This window comes from Scomber scombrus, chromosome 14 (genome assembly GCF_963691925.1).
Source record: "Scomber scombrus chromosome 14, fScoSco1.1, whole genome shotgun sequence".
Taxonomy (NCBI): domain Eukaryota; kingdom Metazoa; phylum Chordata; class Actinopteri; order Scombriformes; family Scombridae; genus Scomber; species Scomber scombrus.
Window position 1 is genome coordinate 20,517,330 of NC_084983.1, and position 22,605 is coordinate 20,539,934.

The 22,605-nt window shown below is 41.1% G+C and overlaps 1 protein-coding gene across 4 annotated transcripts; it reads left to right on the top strand.

Moving 5' to 3' along the window:
* Positions 1 to 6,006: 6,006 nt before the first annotated feature.
* Positions 6,007 to 21,274, top strand: fgfr4 (fibroblast growth factor receptor 4). Of its 4 annotated transcripts, XM_062433775.1 has the most exons (20): positions 6,007 to 6,094; positions 10,288 to 10,475; positions 10,602 to 10,752; positions 10,920 to 10,970; positions 11,782 to 12,051; positions 12,313 to 12,402; positions 12,492 to 12,658; positions 12,870 to 12,993; positions 13,885 to 14,075; positions 14,498 to 14,636; positions 14,796 to 14,989; positions 15,198 to 15,343; positions 15,677 to 15,798; positions 15,885 to 15,995; positions 16,379 to 16,569; positions 18,259 to 18,381; positions 19,126 to 19,196; positions 19,420 to 19,557; positions 20,050 to 20,155; positions 20,867 to 21,274. In XM_062433775.1, exons 1-20 carry the CDS (start codon positions 6,007 to 6,009, stop codon positions 21,041 to 21,043), a joined length of 2,838 nt encoding a protein of 945 aa, XP_062289759.1. In that variant the 3' UTR covers positions 21,044 to 21,274. The 4 variants fall into 4 exon arrangements, with proteins under 4 accessions (XP_062289759.1, XP_062289760.1, XP_062289761.1 ...); XM_062433776.1 differs by lacking the exons at positions 6,007 to 6,094; positions 10,288 to 10,475; positions 10,602 to 10,752; positions 10,920 to 10,970 and having other exon boundaries at positions 11,880 to 12,051; positions 12,313 to 12,372; positions 12,486 to 12,658; positions 14,811 to 15,010; XM_062433777.1 differs by lacking the exons at positions 6,007 to 6,094; positions 10,288 to 10,475; positions 10,602 to 10,752; positions 10,920 to 10,970 and having other exon boundaries at positions 11,880 to 12,051; positions 12,313 to 12,372; positions 14,811 to 14,989.
* Positions 21,275 to 22,605: the final 1,331 nt, after the last annotated feature.

Consider the following 22,605-nt stretch of genomic DNA (forward strand, 5'->3'; position numbering starts at 1 on the left):
ATGTATAGATAGGCAACGATGGGTTTTAGCTCTAAGTTGTTGGTTGAACCACGTCTCAAAAGAACATGATTTGCACCAACAACAACAGAAAAGACAGCGCTTATGATTTCAACCAGCCAACGCAACTCTGATTGGCTGAGGCAGCACATCATCATAACCCAACCAGTCAACACCACTCTGATTGGCCGAGGCAGCACGTCATCGTCAAGTCAAGTCAAGTTGAAGGTGAGTTTGCTCGCTTAGGGTTGAACCTAAGTTTGTTGTTACCATGGTTTCATCCCTGTCCGGTTATTGCGTTACACGCTATGAAGCCGGCTAACTTTATTTTCCCTGATGTGCGTCCTTAAGTTATGTCAAGTGATGTTTCACTGATTGTTTGTTTGACCATAACCTGTTTATGGTCGATTTATGTAAATTTGACGGCATTTATAGAATTTAAACGGCAGTTATATCACTTTTCTTGGCTTTAACGGTTATAACGGTTTACCTTTTATAACTGCCATAAGTAGTAACAAGTTATTTGATCACCATAAACACGCTAATATATTGCTTTTAGGGAAATTGTAATTATTGATTTGTGTAAATTTGACGACATTTATAGAATTTAAACAGCAGTTATATCACTTTTCTATAACAATTAATACGCTAATAGCTATATTGCTTTGAGGGAAATTGTAATGCTTATTGATTTATGTAAATTTGACGGCATTTATAGAATTTAATTTATTTTGAAGGGCTAGGCGCTCCACTGCATCTTTCAGCTAACGTTAGATAAACATTGAGAATTGGAATTACTTTGTAAAATTACCAATAATATTCACTTAACCTCTTAAACCCGAGAGCCCCCGCCAGCGGGGGCAACAGCGCATATAGGCCTACATGAAAGACGTTTCAGGGCAGTTAAACAAGCACGAATATAGTCATATGCACTGATGGGAATAACAGCGTTATAAATAAACAGCGTTACTATTTGCGTATACTGCGTATACTAGTAGCCTAATCAAATTAATTAATGTTTCCCCGGTTACAATGCTGTTACCGTTATTGCCAAAAAAAGAGCAAAGCGTCCTGATAGCTCTGTGTTGCTGCTTATTAGACCAATCGGACGTGGAGTATGGTGTCCTGCTCTTTAGGGGCTAAACCACCTAAACAAGGTACGTGTTGTGACCTCATTCTCTTTCCCTTTGTACAAGCCCCAGTCAAATAAACATTATAATGTCCTCAATTATGTAGTGATGATAAATGCACACATCAAAACCAGTAAAGGGAAAAACTAATCCTCTAAAAGTCACAGTTAATTCCTTTCGAGGACATAACATAAAATAAAAAGTGAGACAAACATTAAACAAAAATGTAAGAATGATCCAAAACCTTATCCTGATTTTTCTTAAACGTTATTGAAAATACAAATAATCCATTAAATATTATTTCTTTTATACTTACAAGGTCTTATGTCACAGGAACCGAAAATATGGTCGCTTGGACCCTGGACAGAAGTTGCCTGCATGTTGCTGATGTAGAAACTGAACACTTACCTGCTCTCACACCCAAAATGCCAGGGTTAAAACTACAGCTGTCTATAGTTTTAAGGACTAAATAAGGACTTTTTTCTTCTTTTGTTTCATTCTTGCTTGTGGATTTTAATTGATTGAGTAAACATCTATCTAGGTGGAGGAATTCAGCTTTTATTATTTAAGTGATATACAGATAGAGAAGCAGAGTGAGGGAGGGAGAGGAGATGTATTGTTCATTGTTTTCAACTTTTTTGATAAAATCCCAGCAGTCAGGAGTGACAGTGATGCATATATAAGCAAACTGAACTTAAATGGAGAAGAAAAGGAAAGGTTAATGAGTTAGTGAGTGTATTCATGGGATCTTATGTTCACATTTTTATCACTTTATTATCATTATCAGGTGTTTTCTTTATCTCCTCTGTATGAGGGTCTGATACTGGTGCAGCACAGATGACTTTACATGCAAATAAACCAACTGTCCTTGCTTCTATATATATATATATTTTTTTTTTAAAGAATATACAGATGTCTGATCTAAAGCAAAATTAATTCATTAATTTATTTTAACAAGCCAAAGTGTCCATATGAGGGGAGACATGGAGGCTCTCAGAGTCTTTAGCTGATCTTGAGTCTTTGCTGCAGCTAATGGGATTAGACCTGTTCTTTTACTGATGCAATTAAAACATGGTGGCAATCCACACGCATTCACTCACAAAAGCAACTTAATTGAATGCGTCTTGTAAAGAGGTCGTAATGCTCTGTTTGCATAAAGGACAATTAACCCGCAATAAATAATGAGACGTTAAAAAAAACTGTTTTAATAACGTGATTTATGTGGTTAAATTGGCACGCGGCCAATCACTGTTGGCTGGGCTTAAGAAAAAAAAGAGATAAATCCTCAAAACAGTTTAGGTTTAGTTTTCTTACATAAAATATAAATGTTGAGACGCTAACTGTTTCTAGGAGCAACTTGAACAAGCTGTGCGCCGTGGAGAGGAGGGAGAGGCAGAGGGTCTTGGGTTTTATTTGCCAGTTCTTTGGAGGGGTGGGGGGTACTTTTAGTGGGGGTTGAGGGGGTAACAGAAGCGCACCTCTCTCTCTCTCTCTCTCTCTCTCTCTCTCTCTCTCTCTCTCTCTCTCCACTCCACTCCCCCTTCCTCCCTCCTCCTGCTCCCCTAGCCGCTCTCAGACCATTGTTGTTGTGACTGCCGTCCGAAGAGCAGCAGTGTGCTGTGAGGGCTGGTGTGTGAAGGACACAGTCGTTTGCTCCTCTGTCGCTGCTGTATGAAGAAAAACCGGACTGAGGAGACTGAGATCCACATAGCATTGGCGGAGCTTAGATCTTAACGGGAGAAACTCATCTAGGAGAGAACTTGTAGAAGCGCTGCGTAAAGACGCACCGAGCTATCCAAGGCGGTGCAGTTGAACCAAGAAGGGACTCTGAACTACAGGGCACGTTTTACCTCTCTATCTCTATCAATTGTTCTCTCATTCTCGAGCCACATCGGATCTTTTTCAACCTTGTTCGAGTGAATAAGGGCATCTTTTACACGTGCAAATCATCGTTCTCGCTCTATGGATTTAGTGATCTGAGCGATCGGCTGCAGTGGACTTTGAACCGTGGGGATCACAGCTCCTTCCTCCGGTCACCAGGAGCCCGGCAGCTGTCGTTCATGTTCCACGGGGCTGTTTTTGATGGATTTATAAGCTCACCTTGGTTTTCAGTCGGATACACAACAACTGAGGCCCGCTCACAGACTGCTTTTGAAAGGGATACAGCGGGACTACAGCTCCAAATGAGGATTTCAATACTCACTCGTATCGACCGGGACAAGGAGTGATCCCCCCTCCCTCTCTCTTGGTGCCAGTCATCACTGCGAGGACAGACCGGGAGGAAAGGTGGGTGAATACAGACTGGGACAGCTGGAGATTGTTTGAGAGTTGTTGTTTCATTCATTTTCGAGATAATTGTACCCTTTCATTTGTTTTCAGTGATTTGCTACAGAGCAGAGTATATCTGCAAAATCAAGGCCAGAGAGGATCGATGTCTCCTCCGCTTGACCTACCAGGATAACCTATTTGCATTGTAAAATAGTGAATTAATCCACGTTTTGTCATTTTAATCAGGGATCTCAGAGAAGGAACATACATTGCATACAAGGCGAAGGTTTGCTTGTTGTGTTTTGCAAGAGATAAACACTTATTAGACATTGAACCTTCCACATGGACCTATTTGTGGTGAGAAAAGACTGTTTGTGTCGCTCAGAGTGGAATTTGAACTTTGTCAGACTACAGATCACAGGAATCCCACCATTAAATGAAAGAAAAGTGACACATTTCACAGCTTTTTCCATCCACATGAAGTTAAAACATGAGACTGTGCAGGGTGACAGTGCAGATCAGACACAGATTTGGCCCCTAGATGAGATAAATAGATTTTTGGGGTAAAATATGGGTTAGTCGATTTTTTTTTTGTTAAACAAGTCTGCCTGTAGCTGAAAGTATTTCTCAGAAGTTGGATCGATCTCAGGATGTGTCAGACACATTGGTGTCCCTTAAAAATCATTATAGCTGTTAACACAAATAGTATCAAGTCTAACTTACTTTTGGCAGCTCTTGGGTTCATTTTGACCTACAAGGACCGTTTTAGACGAATAGTGTGTATGTAGGGATGATTTATTGGGTGTGATTTATGTGACAGACATATACAGTATTAAAAATACAACACAGTGACGCCCTTCTGTCCGTTTTCAGGACTGAAAAGTAGAATACAGTAAAAGTGTTTTGGCTCCAGCCGAACACAGCAGAGTGCAGCAGCCAGGCAGCGTGCCAGCGGAATTAGCAGCAGCAGGAGAAAAAAAGTTTTCCAGTCCTTAATTGAGAAAGAATACGTTTCATTCAGCAAGCTGGTTCTTTAAACGGTGTGTGTGTGTGTGTGTGTGTGTGTGTGTGTGTCTGTCTGTGTGTGTGTGTGAGAGTGGGGGGGATGCATGCATGGAGCGCACGCACCGGGGTCTGGCGCCTGTGCGCAGTTGGCCCGACTCGCATCAGAGAAATCACTGTATTATTCTTTTAAGCTTTCAGTGTTTATAGTTTATCTGCAGAATGAGTTGATTATACTTAAATTTGATTCTAAAAATGACTTTAATATCCCCATAATTTAGTTTCTAGTGATAATATCTTCTCGTGGAATGTAAATGTAATTGTGGCATTTATAGTAATTCATTAAATATATTAAATGATGATGACAGCACAATCATGCTTTCATAGAGATGCACATTTATGGAAATTGGAAGTTATTTATACGTGCTTATTTAAATCAGAATACTTTCTAACAGCTAAGTTATTTAAAAGCAGGTATATTTAGGCAAGTTCAATGAAAGAAAGGTTGAAATATATATTATGAGTAGCTGGTTGATCAATTAGTCAATTTACAGACAATTAAACACACCATGGGGTCTTAAACTGTTCGGACAAAAAATCAAAGATTTCCTCGTTCCAACCTCTGAAATGTAAAGATTTGCTCATTTGTGCTGTCTGTTGTGATAGTAAACTAACTATGTTCAGGTTTTGGACTGTTGGTCAGACAAAACTCCATCTGAAGACATCAGTTTTTTAGTCTTGATTAAAATGTGAATACAATTTCCTAATCTGTAATGAAAGTTGTCATTTGTGCAGCACTACCTCATATTCCCCAAACTAAGGTAGTTTGTCAGTCCTTGCATGCTCAGGTGTCATACCTTGCTCCAGGTGCCATACCAGATCTCCCAGCTTGCCTAAAAAAAGTTCAGAGGTGAAGTTTAGAGTTTGACTGTGGAGAAAAATGCCTTATTTGCCTTCTGAAACCAAGTTGCAGTCAAATTGAGGGGATGGTTCTGTGAGTACATTTTTGCTCCAATGAACAGTCACCTGTTTCACTACGTTGCTACCCCCTGTCTTGAACCTGAAGTCTCATCAGCTGCCAGTCGAACCCCTCCGCTGCGCCTTCAGATTCTGTAGCTTCCTGGCAAGTTTCAAGTGTTTTCCTAGTAAGGGCCCATTATCCTGGGGCAGACTGAGCGCCATCCATTGACAAACAACAGGCGGTAACAGCCCTGCTCCTTATTCATGACGCAGGAGAGCCTGGACAATGTAAGGCAGACGAGCGGGACAGTTAGCAGGGCATCTGGTTAAGAATACAGCTGCTCACAGACAAAACAGGCTCTCTCTTTAACTAACTGGGTGGACAATTGTTTGTGTTTTTGCCACCTGGTCAAAAAAACTGAACATAAAAGTTTGTGACTCCTTTCCAATCACATCTCCTTCAGGAATCAGGTTTCTGATCAACAGATAACTGACTGCCATATGTTTGTTTGCTTCTACAGGACCCAGATTGAGAGACTTTGGCTTTCTCAGGTTGCCAATGCCAGGGACTGGAGTGTGAGGCCAACTCCAGGCTTCCAATTTTTATTTCAACCTTTAAACCATAAAACACGCACGCCACGTCTAGAAGATGGCGAGGGTCTGCATGTTCTGCGTTCTCCTGCTCTGTTTGATGGACAGAGTCTTGGCCAGAGCCATTGATGAAGGAAGAACTAAAGGTAAGACCTAAACTGGTTTTATTTGTGCTCTTTTTACCCTGCAAATCAATAATCATTCTCTAAAAACACCCCGGAACTATATAACAATTTCAATGCACAATAATTATGTCTTAATTTTGAGGTGTGTGTTGTGTTAAAGTTAGTTAGTTAAGCATATCTGTGTCTGGAGGTTTGTTGATTTGATTCCACAGACACTGTTGTAAAAATCTGATTGCCAACATTTGCACAGGAGCTGTGGCATGCTAAGGTCGCTCAGGTCGACAGTAAAAGCATGTTTTTGGGATGAGACTATTCTGGGTGTAAATATATTTGGCATTAAACAGTTTAAATTTACCAGTGAAGGTTTCTGTAAAAACAGAATCAGTTCACTTTCCCTTCTTAGAAAGTTCCTTGGCAGCAGTAATGACAAGCCGACCATGGCGGAGGCGTGACCACTAGAGGAAGTCAAGGTGACAAGAAAAATGACACAGAGGCTGTAGTCAATTATTGGATGGGGTGAAGAAGGAGGGGGGAAAACCTCTCAGTGTTTGCTGCCGTAAACTGCGCTACCTGATCCGTCCGAGGCCCTGGGGCTCGGAAGTGTAAATCTGCCTGGCTGCAAGCCAGCTGTAGAGGAATAGCAGGGAGGGAGGGAGGTGTAGAGGCTTTTTCATTGATGCTTTACAAACCAAAGCCAATGCAATAAGTCAGTTGTTGTCAGTTTAAAGTTCTATTAAAATGACTCCAGGTTGAATCAGCATCTTTCAAAAACAAAGCTCATGAGATAAATCACTAATTTCTGCTTTGCTGCCAGTTTTTAAGTCAGATTAAAGGACTTGAGGATGACATGTTTGTTAGGATGTGTGCAGGTTGATGAAAGACAAAGTGGATTGTTTCCCCCTGGAGGCATCAAGTACAGAAGCTGTCTCTTTTCTTTCCCTGTGGCCCCACTTTGTACTGCAGGGGCCAAGCAAGGCCAGCCAGGGCTTGCTGTTGAAACGACAATGTGCAGGAGGGGGGCTCGGCAAAACCTGTTCGGTTTATTTACAAGACAGACATGTAAAGAGTCAAACCAGGATTGATAATAGAAAGATCTTTCGGTCATGCAGGTTGCAGCTGTGGAGACACTTTTTAGAGTTAAGATTTTTATGTCCGTCAGTCCCGTCAGGAATTTCCAATTTTATAATTTGAACAAATTCTTATCAAATACCTGGTCAAACTGGAGGAATGCTTCCCAATTTTCACAGTTTTCCATACAAAAACAATCAATTCAGAACCAGTTTTATGAGCTAAACACAAATAAAAAAATCAAGCCTCAATCTCCACAAACAAACTTCCTTGTAACTACTTTTTAATTCTACCACTGGAGCTTATTTTAGAGGAATTTCTTGGACTTTAGTCAGTATGGGCCACAATAATCTTAAAAACACGACTCTGTGAAATCCTGAAGGCTTTGATTGGTACAAGCTGTTGTATAAACTTTGAGCTGGGATTCAGTTGGATTAATTTGGTCTGTAATTGTTGATGCTTCTGCGAAGGGACTATTTTGTCCTGTCAGAAAAAACATTTTAACATAGCTTTGATTCTTGGTTTTTAAGTGCAATTTGATGGGGAGATATAATACAGAGAGTGAGAGTCAGACACAAAGGAACAAGTCTTTTAAATTTAGGCTAAAAAAGATGTTTTATTTCCCTTTTTTTTCAAAAGAATATATTTCATCCAACAAAGTATTTATTAATCTCTTTAAATAATCTTCAGTGTCGTCTGTTTTCTGTCGTGTTGCTAATTTGATAAAAGCTGTGAGTGAAAAATAAATCACAGCGTTCTCCAAATATAATTACATATCTAACGTTAGTAACCACATGTTGCTAAATGCAGGGATCAGACTTGTCCAATTTTTTTTTTCCTCGTAAAAGTTTCTTGGACACACAAGCAGCGTTTATTTTAAGCTCCGTTTTCCCCCACATCATTACAGATTATACAAAAGTCTGAGTATAGCTTTTGTCTATACACTCCTGCTTTGCTTTCAGCTGCTCTTCATTAGAAGAAAGCATAATTCATAATGTACAGAATTCACAGGATAGTTGCAAAAACAGTCTTTACACCCAAATGCTGTTAATATTTCTGTTTCACAATGAAAGAATAGGGAGCCATTTGCAGCATTAAGGGGAACAGAGCGTGCCAAAGAATGCCATCATTTGCTTTGATCTCTGCACAGAATAACTGGGTTGGCATTTTTTTTATGAGTGCATCTGCTGGTCAGTCAGGGCGTTCAGAGTCCAGGGCTGTCTGTGGACCGCTGAGAGCCTTGTGATTTTCAAAGTTGAAGTTCAAAGCCTTTTTATGAACTCAAATATCAAAATAACCTCATAGTCTTCTGTGCTTTAAAATAAAGCTGTAAGGAGCTGACGTCCAGCAACCTTTCTTTCAACAGTTAAGTTTGACCCCATGATGGTTAATGTTTTATTTTAACATATTTAAGGCTTGTATAAAATGTTACTTTAGTGTTTACACGAGTGTATAAGTCAGTCATAGGTGAGTTTAAACTTGTGATGCTGAGCTTATATGTTTATTCTTGACCTTGGAAACAGTTATCAACAAAAATTACACTTGCTTCCAGTGCTTTTAGTCATATCTCATGCCCTTCACAAGCAGTTGGAGTTCGCTCGTTTGTTGTGAGAATAGAGAAATATTTGTAAATACCTAATCATATATAATAAGTTGGCAATGTATTAATATAACAATTTAACTGATAAATACAATAAATAAATGATTTACAAATAAAACAAATGTTGACCTGATTTACATGTAATCGTTTATTGTCTGTTTATACACCAGTTTCTACTTGCTTGCAACTACATTACAGGGTGACAAATCATTTAATACATTTTTATACAATCCATGGTTTCAATAAAGAGTTTCAGTTTTTCTGCAGCGATAGGAGCCAGTCAGGAAAAAGATGAAATGATTTAGAGACATTCTGTAGCTCTCTGGTTATAAAACTGACCTGACAGAACAAACATACTGAAGGTCTCTGCTGCTGTAACTTCCTGGGTCGGGGCATGAAGGTCTTTTGATTGTCCCAACTGGTTTCCAAAGAGGTCTCTGCTGCCAGCGCAGCCGGCTGACTGGCTGGCTCGCACCAGCCGAGCGGTTTGTTTGTGTTGTGTTGTGTTTTGTTTGCCCCCTCGCCTCTGGGTGACAATTCACACTCTGCTGTGAGTTCAACTCAAGGGCACCGTCCCTGTCTCTGCAAGTTCATTAGCATGGCTTTTAGTGTGTGTTTTATCTTTGTGATTTACAGCTGACTATTAGTTGTACTACGTTCAAGTTTGCTCCACTAATGTGGCTTCTTGGGGTTTCACATTGTGAATATTTTGAACTCTAGCATTTTCTTAATTCAAATGGACTAAATGATGAGTACAATTACATTCAATTTAGCTATCACTTCTCTTTGTTTTCCTTGTGGCAGTTTTGACCAAACACTGTTTCACATTTTTGCCCATTACAAATCTGTAACCGTGTTTTTATTCCTGGAAGCTTTACCTCTACATGTACTGTGGGCGATTAGAAGAAAAAAAAACAGCACTTCAGTCCGACAAGGGAACAGATTGCCTTTTCACTAAGCACTCGCAGGAAGCAATCAAACAGAAAATTGCCCTGGAAAATTGCTCGTTCTGAGTGACTGAGCAGTAAGCGAGGTCCCAATCCAGGGTGCACATATGCTTCAACAAGTGAGTGGGCGAGCACATAAATGGGCGAGTGACCCACTGAATGGATGGCACTGTGGCTGATGGTGACACGATAGTAGCCGGGTTATCAGGGCACTCTATCACAAGTTCCTGGTAGCATTAAATGACAGTGGTTGTTCAGGAACATGGTGTACATTTGTTGCCGGACCTTTCAGAGGTAAACCGAAACCGCCAGGATGTATGTTGACAATTTCTGTCGAGTGCACTCAGAGCCCGTTCTGAACAAGAGGGTTTGTAGGAGTTTGTTAAGACTATACACTCCTTCATTCTGTGAAATAACTGCACCATGACACCCGAAGATCTGGGTCTGGTTAAAGCAGTTGTAGTTTATTAAGAGTAAAAATAAGAACCATTAACAGGAGAAACCCAAAAACACATTTAACACATTGAAATGCCTCTTCAATGTTTTGAATTATAACTGATTTTCTTTTTTCCATTTTCCTTTTTTTTTAAATTCTCCAGATCTTCGTGTCTCCAGGCCTCTGATCGTGCCAGGTTATCCAGAAAACACCACGGGGGTGGTGGGTGGTCAGGCGAAGCTGGTGTGTAAAGTCCATCGGCCGGGGTCCACCAAGGTGCAGTGGCTGAAAACAGAAGTCAGCGACCCAGGAAGGAGTCAGGGAGGACAGCCTCGCCTCAGGGCACTAACGGTGAGATTAGATCAGCTGACAAAACAAAATACTGCAACTTGAGGCCCCTTTTTCTCTTTACAGACTTTTTTGATTATGTCCTCGTTATTTTAAAAGTATATTAAATTGATTGTTTCCTTCATGCAGGCCCTGCAGAGCAATGCATCGAAGGTGAACACTCTGCATTTGTCCAACATCACTCTGGAGGATGCTGGAGAGTACATCTGCATGGCCAAGAGCACCCACGCAGGACAGATAGTACAGGCCATGCAGTCAGCGTGGCTGGAGGTCCTGCCTGGTAAGACACACTTATCATCATCATCCTAATATTTCGTTTTTTTGCCATTCAGATGTGATTGGTTGGACAGCTCCGATGTTCCCCGTTGTGGGACTTAGGACTATGTGACCATTTATTCATGATATAGTTAAACACTATTTTCTAACCCTAACATTTCTCTTCCATAGGTACCATCATTTCCCGAACGATGGACATGACTGCTCCTGAAATATCCCCAGGTAACTTAATTTTCATGCTGCAATAAATATCTTCCACTAATGAAAAGCTAAGTCCAATCATTTCTCCGTGCAGCCACAATTTTGCACATGACATCGAAATCTTGAAATTAGTTGAAATATAGATGATTCAGAAATTTAAGCTCATACTGCTGTAAAAAAAAATACATTTAGAAAACTAAGAAAAGAGAGGGCACTGTAAGAGTTGGTATGGTGTCCATATGTGTGGGCTCAAATACAAACGTCCTCCTCCCCAGGCTAGAATGAACTTCTCTCCTCCCTTCACTCACTTAAATCTCCAGTGAACCTTCACCGCCCCTCAGATTTACTCTCCGTCCACTGTCACGCTGCTACATGTTCATTAGCTTCAGTCTCTCTTCCTCCTCATTTCTTTTCTTCTTTTTTTTTTGGAGTGAGTGAGTGAGTGAGGAAAGGGAGGGGGTTTGCTGTGTTAGCTAGATCGCTCTCAGTCCCACAATAATCCACAGAGGAACAAAAAGATGAAGAGGGACTTGAAGGGAGGAGGGGATTTGTGGAGGAGGGTCGGATTGGCCAGGCCTCCTGGTCTCTATGGTAATTTCATTGTGTGTGTGTGTATGTGGGGATGGGAGATAATGGAGTTGAGGAGGTGAAGGTCATAGTTGAGGAGATGGCTACTGGCTTTAGAGGCGAGATGAAGAAATAATCTGCTGACTGGCCTGTTCTTTGTAAAAGAGCAAAATGAAGGAAAGAAAGGAAGCAAAAGATACAAAAGTTGGCACAAACAAATTGCGTCATGCTAAAATGTTGCGCTAATGTTCTCTGGTTTCAACAGATGTTCTTGAGGACCTGAGTGAAGACACCACAGAGCATCTTCTGTTAGAGCCTGGCAACATCCTGAAACTGCGCTGTGACATGAACACTCGGCCCGGCATGGCAGTCACCTGGTACAAGGAGGGAGTCCGGGTTCTGTCCACGCCCCGCATCCAGATCCGCGGTGCCATCATGGAGATTACAGACGTCACATATGAGGATTCGGGCATTTATGTTTGTGTTCTCCGAGGAACCAAAGAGCCCTTGAGGAACTTCACCATCACTGTGGCAGGTAGGAACACTAACACTTAACTAGCAGCTGTACTATTCAGTGCTAATATGGTTAAAACTAACTGGTGAACAAGCTGACATGTAAATCCAACATACACATGGGCCTTGGGAAACTATGATTTGCGGTTTTCATTATTTTTACATTTTATACATTCAAGAAATGTCCACTATTCTTATGATGTCCACTGCAGAATTTGTTTTGAATATCAGTGAATGAAGCAGCTGAGTTTTCATGTCTTTATTTGTTGTTTTATGTTCACAGACTCTTTGGGGTCGGGGGACGATGACGAGGACAATGGCTTGGAGGACTCATCAGCTGAGATTGAAAATGACCAGGTTTACTTCTCCAGAGGTGTGTAAATTGCTGAAATTATTGAAGAATTAGTACAACTCAACCTCAAGGTATTACATTTGTCTAACAGATGGTCTTTATCCATACAGGTCCCTATTGGACCCACACTCAGCGTATGGAGAAGAAGCTGTATGCTGTTCCTGCTGGTAACACAGTGAAGTTTCGTTGCCCCGCCATGGGCAGCCCCATGCCAACCATTCGCTGGCTCAAAAACGGCCGTGAATTTAGAGGAGAGCACCGCATTGGGGGCATCAAGGTGAGGGTGGTGGCAGTTTGTTATCTCCATTAGGGGCTCTGATTGTCAGTATCGTCAGCTGATTTGGAAAAGTTCAGTGTTTTAGTCTTTTCTTTGCTCTATTTTGTTCTCTTGATCTTGAAGAGTAGTTGGTTGTCCAGGCTGTGGACAGAAAATTAAAACTCTCCAAAAGTCTATCCACACTGATATACTTTTGTTTTTCTTTCATTAGCTGAGACACCAGCACTGGAGCCTGGTGATGGAAAGCGTTGTGCCTTCAGACAGAGGAAACTACACGTGTGTGGTGGAGAATAAATACGGCTCCATTGCTCACAGCTACGTCCTCGACGTCCTAGGTAAGAAACGGATGGTTCAGTACTTGTTGTTGCTTGTGGAAAAGTAAATAAAATCTTTCAACCTGAATTTCAATGCCTTGTGAACTGACCGACAGTATTTATGGCAGCTCTAGCAACAGTAATTAGACAGCACTTTCGGAAAAAGCATCATGCCTTCAAATGAAAGCCTCCAGTCTGGTGGAGGGGATAATCAGGGGGGTGAGCAGAAGGTGACAGGGGCGCCTGGCGTCGGCCGTGGCCGGCAGGATGTGGACGGTCAGGCGTCCACACCAGTTTTCTACCTGACCTGTGACAGGAGATTGAGGAGGGCTGCGGGTTGTTTGTTCATTTGTTCACTGTCCGTCCACCGCAGGGTCAGTTTCCGTCCCTGTCAACGGGGGGAGAAGACTAACGAGACAACTAACGAGATCAGAGAGCGAGAGTAACCACAGATCAAAGAGAACCCGGCGACCAGCTGACAAAGAGCCACGCTAATGGAACCGATTTTCATCCCAAAATGACATTTTCCTGCTCTTTTGCCAGCATAAAAACACATTATATGTGACAGTAACAACTGCCGGCCACTTTAAGAAGTTTGTTAACAAAGCAGTGAAGTTTGTCGACTGTTAAACTGCCAAATATTTGGGTGTTTTTAGTTGTTCACAGCTCCCTATGATTTCAGTTTCCCCCACGTTTGTCCTGCCTACATAGACTCCTGGTGAGAGGGCTATTTGTGAGACTCTGTCAGAATTAAATCACACTCGGCAGATCATTTGAATCTCTGTCTCCAAGTCCTTGGATCACCTCTGAAGAAACAAAAGTATTTTAGCTCTGACTGGTTTCTGTTGGGCTTCAAGCTATCTTTCAGTTTCAGTCTTTGCTTATCTCTCCTCTGATTTGTTCTCAATACAGAGCGCTCCCCACACAGGCCCATCCTGCAGGCAGGTCTACCAGCCAACAACACAGCAGTGGTGGGTAGTGACGTCCAGTTCCATTGTAAGGTCTACAGTGATGCCCAGCCTCATATTCAGTGGCTCAAACACATAGAAAGGAATGGCAGTCGCTACGGTCCTGATGGGACACCCTACGTTCAGGTCCTTAAGGTTGGTGATATTTAACAGGTGTTTTTTATTAATCAGAGGCTGAAGACAACTTGAGATTCAAGCTCTTGCTGAGCAGGCTTGAGAACCCAGTTGAAATATGCTAAGTTGTGTAGTTTTAGCTCAGTTGGAAGTTGCTGTTTAATGAACATGTTCCAATTCAGATCTCTATCTAAAAAGACTGGAACAAGTTTTCCTATCTCGCTCCAATTGCTATGTTTGTCAGAGCTGTAATCCAGTAACAAATTAATTTCCCACCATAAAAAGTACTAGCATTTAGTTGCTAACCACAGTAAACTAGCAGCACTAGCAGCTGTTTCACTCTGAAAAGTGCTGCCTGTTTTCTTTATAGAAGTTACTAAAGAATTTGCTGATTATTGTTCTTGATGTATGCTAATTACTGTCCCTGTTTCTGTTTCATTCAGACTGGCAGTCTGAACATGTCAGAGGTGGAAGTGCTATACCTGTCCAAAGTTACCATGGAGGATGCAGGAGAGTACACCTGCCTTGCGGGAAATTCAATCGGCTTTGCCCACCAATCTGCTTGGCTCACTGTCCTTTCAGGTAAAAGAAAAACTGAACACTACACAAGTCATTGCTGAAAAATTTGACCTCTTTGCTTAATTTTGATTTTCTTGATGTTTTAATTCTTTAAAATGTTTGATTTGTGACTTCCTGCGATTGTAAACTCTTTTATTTAAAAATGTTCACCTGTTCCTACAGAGGAGGAAGCAGCAGATGCTATGGACACCATGGAGACCAAGTACACCGACATCATCATCTACGCCTGTGGTTTCCTGGCTCTGATTATGGCCATCGTCATCGTGGTGTTGTGTCGAATGCAGGTCCACCCCAGAAGGGAGCCTTTTGATGCTCTTCCTGTCCAGAAGCTCTCCAAGTTCCCTCTTCGCAGACAGGTACAGGGCATGAACGAGTTTGTACAACAACTGACCCGTTTCTGTTAGAAAAAATGTGCTCTGCATTAAAAATATACATTATGATTTTGTGGTGTATTTAAAAGAAATTGTGAAAGTTTACTTAGCTCAAATGTTGTTTGAAATGGAACATTCTTTTATGTTCCTGAAAGGTGATTACTAAATTCTCTGGCTACATCTCTTCCTTTAGTATTCGGTGGAGTCCAACTCATCAGGGAAATCCAGTGCGTCTCTGATGAGGGTAGCTCGCCTCTCATCCAGTTGCTCTCCCATGCTGGCTGGCGTCATGGAGTTTGAGTTGCCCTATGACCCAGACTGGGAGTTCCCCAGGGAAAAGTAAGTTATATGCAATTTAGAAACATTTCTGACAGCATTTAAAAAGATAACATTTGAAATTATTAGGAAAGAAATGTAACACAGCATTTACTTAAAACTTGTGTTTCTTGCAAAGAGTGTGTTTATTCACTAAGTTTAGTTTGGCTCTCGGGATTCAGAGTCATTTAAACATTGTAGCTCTTGCAGCATGTGGGGACCTAAAAAGAAACTAACCCACAGCCCATTTTTGGCTCTACCCAACGTATGTTTTAAGGAACCAGAGCCCAAAATTATGGATTTGTACAGTTTTCATTTGGACATACTTATTTTCACTAACTCCTGTACTCTTTCTAGTTTAACATTGGGCAAACCACTGGGAGAAGGCTGTTTCGGCCAGGTGGTCAGAGCTGAGGCCTACGGCATCAACAGGGACTGCCAGGACCAGGCCACCACAGTGGCGGTTAAGATGCTCAAAGGTAGGAAAGAAATTATATAGACAAAAAAATCCTCAAGAGAAAATCTCAAGTCTCTGCTTGTCTAAAAAAATGCATTTTTCTTTAAGATGATGCCACAGACAAAGATCTCGCAGATCTCATCTCGGAAATGGAGCTGATGAAGGTGATGGACAAACACAAGAACATCATTAACCTGCTTGGAGTCTGCACACAGGATGGTGAGTTTCTGACCTAGGACTAAATCTTTCTGCGGCTTCTTAGGCTTGAAGTTGTTTAATTTTCTCTCAGTATACCTTTATTTAATTCAGCTAGGGAATCTGAATAGAAAGGTTGGATCTGTCAGCTCATGGACAAGTCAGTCAAGTTAAACTTAGAGCAATCATGAAAGGACAGTTTCTGCCTTGTTAACACAAATTATTTTGGGGAGAAAACAATGCCTTTCCTTTACCTTCATCCCAAACCCCCTTGTTACTGTAAATCTCAACAAACCAACCATTGGGCCTAAATTAGTGAGTGTTTCAACCATGGTGGTCCCAAGCCTCAAGGCTGAAACAACAATAGAAATAACCCCATCCTTCATCCTGCTTGTGTTCACCCCCAGGCCCTCTGTATGTGTTGGTGGAGTACGCCTCCAAAGGCAGTCTAAGGGAGTACCTGCGGGCCCGGCGACCCCCAGGCATGGACTACACCTTTGATGTGACGAAAGTGCCCGAGGAGCAGCTCACCTTCAAAGACCTGCTGTCCTGTGCCTACCAAGTGGCCAGAGGGATGGAGTACCTGGCCTCTAAAAGGGTATGTTCACTTTGATAACTTGTAGTAGCATGACATCTGAGAGTATAGCTGAATATATGGTGGCTGTAAAACCTCCCAGCAAACATTTTGTGAATGCAGGAGGGGGCAGAGCATGACGTTGTACCAAACTGAAAGTGAAATGCATATTGGAATACTTTTTTACCAGTTGTCAAACACTTTAATGTGTTGGTACTTTATGTTTAGGGAGTTAACTAAATTCTTTTTACAAACAGTTCAAAAACATGTTAACTGATGACTATTTTAATAATCAATCATTTGATTGTAAACAGTTGTAAGTCTAGCTTCTTGAATGTTGAATGGTAGTTGGCTTTTGGTTCATGAAATGAACTTTTCATTGTAAGCCTTAAACTCATGGGTTTGTTTACATATCAGACCTCATTAAAATGTATCCATGTCCTTGGGCAGGAAATACAGCCACAAAATGGAAACAGGAGAGTAAAATTTGCAACATTTGTAGACGTCATGAGCTGTATAACCCTGAAAGAGCTGTAATTTCAGGAGTTTGGGTTTTGACTCAAAGGGAATTTGATCAGGATTGAGTTAATTTGTTCAATTCAGTGTTTTTTTTTTTTAATTAAGGCACTCTCTGGATGAGTTTTGTCCAGCATCACCAGCTGCCTCTCTGCTCTCTCTCTCTCTCTTTCCTTTCTCCATGTCCCAGTGCCATCTTCTGCGACACTTTCCATTCCTGTCTTTCTTTCTTTTTCCCATCCCAACCCCCCATCTATCTTTTCCTTTTATTTTCCCAGCATGCACTCTGTCTGTATGCCTCTTATCAACATGTCTCTTTGTCTACCAGCCGGTGTCTCAGACAGGCATTCCAGAGCAGAAAGCTGCTTCAGCTTCAGTCCTGTTTACTCTTCTCCATCCATCTGTCTGTCCCTCCGTCGCAGGGCTTTGTCCTTTTTAGCGCTGCCATAAATCTGTTAGCAAACAGGCAGCAGAGCCGTCGTCTGGGTGTAGGCATCAGGTTTCTGGCTCTATGGCCTCCTAAGAATGCAGGAGTCTGAAACTACCCCTCCATTATGGGGAGACCCGCAAACCAAGACTGGTTCATTTCGCACATCCCCACAAATCCCACGTCTATTTCGAATGAAAACCAAAATAAACTTAATGACATCCATTCAATGTGGGCAAACACTGCCTTTCTTTTTTTCCTCCCAAAGGGTTGTTTTTTCTTCAAGCTCCTGGGCTTCTATATAAAGACATTTTAATGTTGTTGCGTTCACTAAAACGAGGCATTGCATGTTGACTTTAGTGTCCTGAGTCTTTTCATTTTTGGAGAACATCTGCAGTGAATCATTTTTACCTCCCTCTGCTTCTGTTTTTTTACATGATCTCTCCAAACCACAACCTGGAACAGACAGAGACATGTTGTTTCATAAGTCCAAATTCAAAAGAGCAATTCATGAATATAAAACGTCAGATAATACAGTTTTATTCAATGTTCTTGTACAACCAATATTTTGAATTTATTCTTTTGCCAAAGGGAGAGTAGTGTTAAAACAAACAAAAAAGAAGCAACACACTCAACAAAAAATGAGGACCATTTATCAGACAAAATGAGGAAGGTTGGACCATTTAAACTTAATGTTAATGTGGAGTCCCAGGAGTTGGACTAAAGCTCATTTTAGGTTTTTTTTTTAATTCTATCTTCTCTCTCCACAGTGCATCCACAGAGATTTGGCAGCCAGAAACGTTCTGGTGACGGAGGACAACGTGATGAAAATCGCTGACTTTGGACTGGCCAGAGGAGTTCACCAAATCGACTACTACAAAAAAACCACCAACGTGAGTGACAATTTCTAGAAGCATATTTTCAGGAATTGCTTTTCTCTCTTGTTACTTTTTTACTAGAAGCGGGGTATAGGGCAGCGAAATTACTGGTCTCCTTGTTGTCATATTATTGCACATTTCCGAAATAAAGTAATATCTCTACATTAACTGAAAAATATCCATGTGATTATAGCTTTTTTGTTTAACTAAGAAATTTTAATAATAAGCTCCAGAAAATTTTTAGAATATGCTACTAGATTATAATTAGTTTAGTAGACTTAAATGTTAATCAAGTAGACAATCAGTTGTGAAAACCCTGACCTCTGTCCCTCTTAATAAGCTTTCATGTTAAGATATTAAGATATTTTGATTGTTGAAAAAAGTTAAAATGGAAAGTTAGTTTGTTTTTCAACCAGCCCTGCTTGTAAACACATCTGCTTCTCAGCCAGGTTCTTCGTGCCTTTCACAGCTTTAATTCTCCTCAAGACACATGTCTGATGTTTTTGTCTGATTGGCAGCAGTCTTAATGGGACTTAATTAGAGTAGAGGGGAGACAAGGAGGGAGGATGACGGAGGAGGGGGGGCGATTGTGAGGGAGAAACGAGAGGGCGTGGAGAGTAAGAGAGTGAGAATTCGGTGGGGGTAAAAAAACTTGTACAGTGAGACATAAAGAAAAACAAGTTCAGATGAAAAGTGTGCAGCTGGGTTGTCATGGTAATTGAAGGCAGGGGAGCTAACGTTTATATGTCCACTCTGTAGGGACGGCTGCCGGTGAAATGGATGGCACCAGAGGCCTTGTTTGACAGAGTCTACACACACCAGAGCGATGTGTAAGTACCACTTTTCATACATTTAGAAGTCTCTGCTGCGCAGAAACATGGAGTGCTATTTAACAAAGTCAATGTGTTCAAGACTAATGTAACGGGCAAAAAATGACCCAAAATCATATTGATATTGATATGTATCCTGTGACAGAATGTTTTATACCTATTATTTCAGTATTTGTCCCGATCATTAACTCTCCATCTTTCCTCTCTTTTTGTCTGTGTTTAGGTGGTCATTTGGCGTACTGATGTGGGAGATCTTCACGCTGGGCGGCTCACCGTACCCTGGCATCCCCGTTGAGGAGCTCTTCAAGCTGCTGAAGGAAGGACACCGCATGGACAAACCTTCCAACTGCACACACGAACTGTAAGCAGGAGCTCTTCTTCTTTTAGTCTGCTTTACTTTTCCACTGTTAGTGACCATGCTTGTCTATGCTACATTAGTCAAAATAATCCTTCTTAGGTTGTTTTTATGATATGGGTTCACCTCAGCACATATGGGGGAACAAATATATAAAGCATTTATAAAATTTCATGGGCCCTGTTTCCATATTGTCACTCCCCAGTTTTTCTGTGCTGAGTTTGGTGACAAGATCAGAGCCAAGACTGCAAACAAAGCAGTACATGCTCTACATTCACACAATAACCCATTCCACGTTAACTTACTGACTGGGCAATTCGTTTATTTCAATTTTTTTCTCGTAAAGGTTGTGTCTTTTAATGGAAACTTCTATCTAAACTTCAGATAGTCATTGCATCTCTTATCAGTTTTTAATATATTTTGCAAAGCTAAAAATATCTGTCACATTGTCCTGATTGTAGAAATGATTTTTTTGCGTGTTGTGTTTTTCTTCCTTAGCTACATGATGATGCGTGAGTGCTGGCATGCCGTTCCCACCCAGAGACCGACCTTTAAACAGCTGGTGGAGGAGCTGGACAGAGTACTGCTGTCCATCTCTGACGAGGTGAGTTTCACCCTCACACACTGCTTCACACACAGGCCTGCCAACATGTGCATGCACATACTCCCTCCTATGAAATCGCACACACACCAATGCAGACACCAACACACCCAAAGACAAAACATTTTAAAACATGCACACATGCTAATGTATGTGCACACACATTTTCTTCCTCTCTTTCACAATCTGCCGGCCAGATGTCCTCAGTACACAAACTGGTTGAGCTGAAACAAGAGTGAATGAGCAGAGAGTGGAATCCAGGGCTAATAAACTCGAAACAACAAAAACAAAAATCAAACTGTGTTTGGCTGTAGTGTCCACATTGCTGAAATTTCAGTGCAGCCTTTTTTTTCACCAAATACATAACAGACCATCGTCTGTAGATGGGTCAACAGTTCATGTGATTGATTTGTAGGTTTTGACTTAAACACAGACATTTCTTGGCTTAGACATTAACCTTAAATTAACCAATCCAAAACTGTTGCTCCAGAACTAATGCAGTGGTCTAAAATTGCAATGGCAACGACTCTCCACATCTGCACCTCTTCTTGCGTGGACGCTATTAAATGAACAACATATTAAATAACAGTTCAGTTCAGTTCAATGACAGCCTCTAAGAACATGCCAAGTTCAGTCTCCATTACTGTTTACTGCCAATATAACAAACATTTGTCACTAAGATTTCTCTCCTTTCTGAACTTCTTCTCTCCCCAGTATTTGGACCTGTCGACGCCTTTCGAGCAGTATTCCCCATCATGTGAGGACACCTCCAGCTCCTGCTCCTCTGACAACGACTCTGTTTTTACCCACGATGCCTTGTCCACTGACCCTTGCCTCCTGGGATACCAGGACGTGCGCTCTCGGATAGACATGAAGACGGCACTCCGATAGACTAAACGCACCCATACACATACAGACATTAACATATCACTACAAGTACACGCTACAGAAAACACTACTTTTAAGTAATGTAACATATTGGAGGTCCACCGCTGCATTTCTAAAGTTAAGCTGAAGTTTTTATTCTAATTAAGTTTTCAATCGGACCTCCATTATGGCACCAAACAAAGCCCTTAGATGTAGGTGGGCTTTTCTACACACTCACATGCACAAAAATACATACACAGACACACACATGTATGCACATGGAGCACTGAGGCCAGTGGGCTTCATTACAAAGTGGAGGTTTGTAGAAAAACATTTCATCGTGGGCAGAAGAACGAGCAGAAGAAAAGAGGTGCAAACAAACGTGGTACTTTGGACTAGCAGCTCTGGCACTGTGCCCAAGAACAGTTGTAATGTTGAAAACTGAGGCACTAAATATGAAGAGACCCTGGTACTCAAAACGCCTGGAAATGCTTTCTTTGATCACTTCTCCTCCAGAGAGGTGACGGACAATGATCTCCTCACACAAACTCAACCTTAAACCAGGGCTTGAAACCTCGTTGATAAAGACATTTTTAACAAAAAAAAAAAGATTTATTTTGCTATGATAAAAAAGAAGAAACTGATTGTTAAATATAAATCTCTCTATATAAGATTATTTTACTTTTGTGTTGCTTATTTAAAAAGAAAACGGTCTTAAATCTCAGGATCTCTCATGCTAAGAAGTTGCTGTTTAGCAGCAGCAAAGTGCCTGAATTTATGATTTCCTGTGAATATATTAGAATATTAAAATATTGTATGTACATATCAACAACAGAAAGACAATTGCCTTTTATAAATTATTCAGAATGACGCAAAAATGAAGGTTATCGGAGGCGAAATGAGAGATAAATTTGTGTTTTAAAAAGTGTTTCAAGTGCCAAACCTGTCACAGCTGTCACACTGTCTTCATGTTCAAGTTTCATTCCAAAAACACCATCATTAGAAAAATATTTGATCTCTTAAAAATTGGCACTCATTGTTACTTTTGTAAACATTTTTGGAAAATGATCAATCATTTCAATTGTGATGAATCAACAAACAGAAAACTCATTTTGCAACTCAAACCTCAAATGTTTGTGGTCAAAAATGTTTATTGGATCTTTTAAAGATGGCTTGACTTTTGGAATGAGACCCCTCATCTGTCATTTTGTAGTGAACTGCCTCGGCCTGTACCCCGCCCCCAAAAAATACAATTTGTGGTCAAATACCACAAGGAGCCAGTCATTGTTGCTGTTGTTGGATGAATAACACGAATCTGCAGGATTTTTTAAATATTATTTTCTCACAAGCTCTAATACTCCAAGTATTATAATAGACCCAGAGGTCATGAGACAGACTCATTTACAGGTATAAACTTTTGAGACAACATTATGTGGTCTTCCTCTACTCTTTCAGTCTTTGTCTACATGACTGCTTTGTCAGAGACAGTGTGTCCAGGGTGGGACTTGTCTTAAAAAGAGGTACTGACGATTCAGCATGAGGACTCTGTGGGGAGCTGGCCCAAGCCCACTGTCACTACTGACATG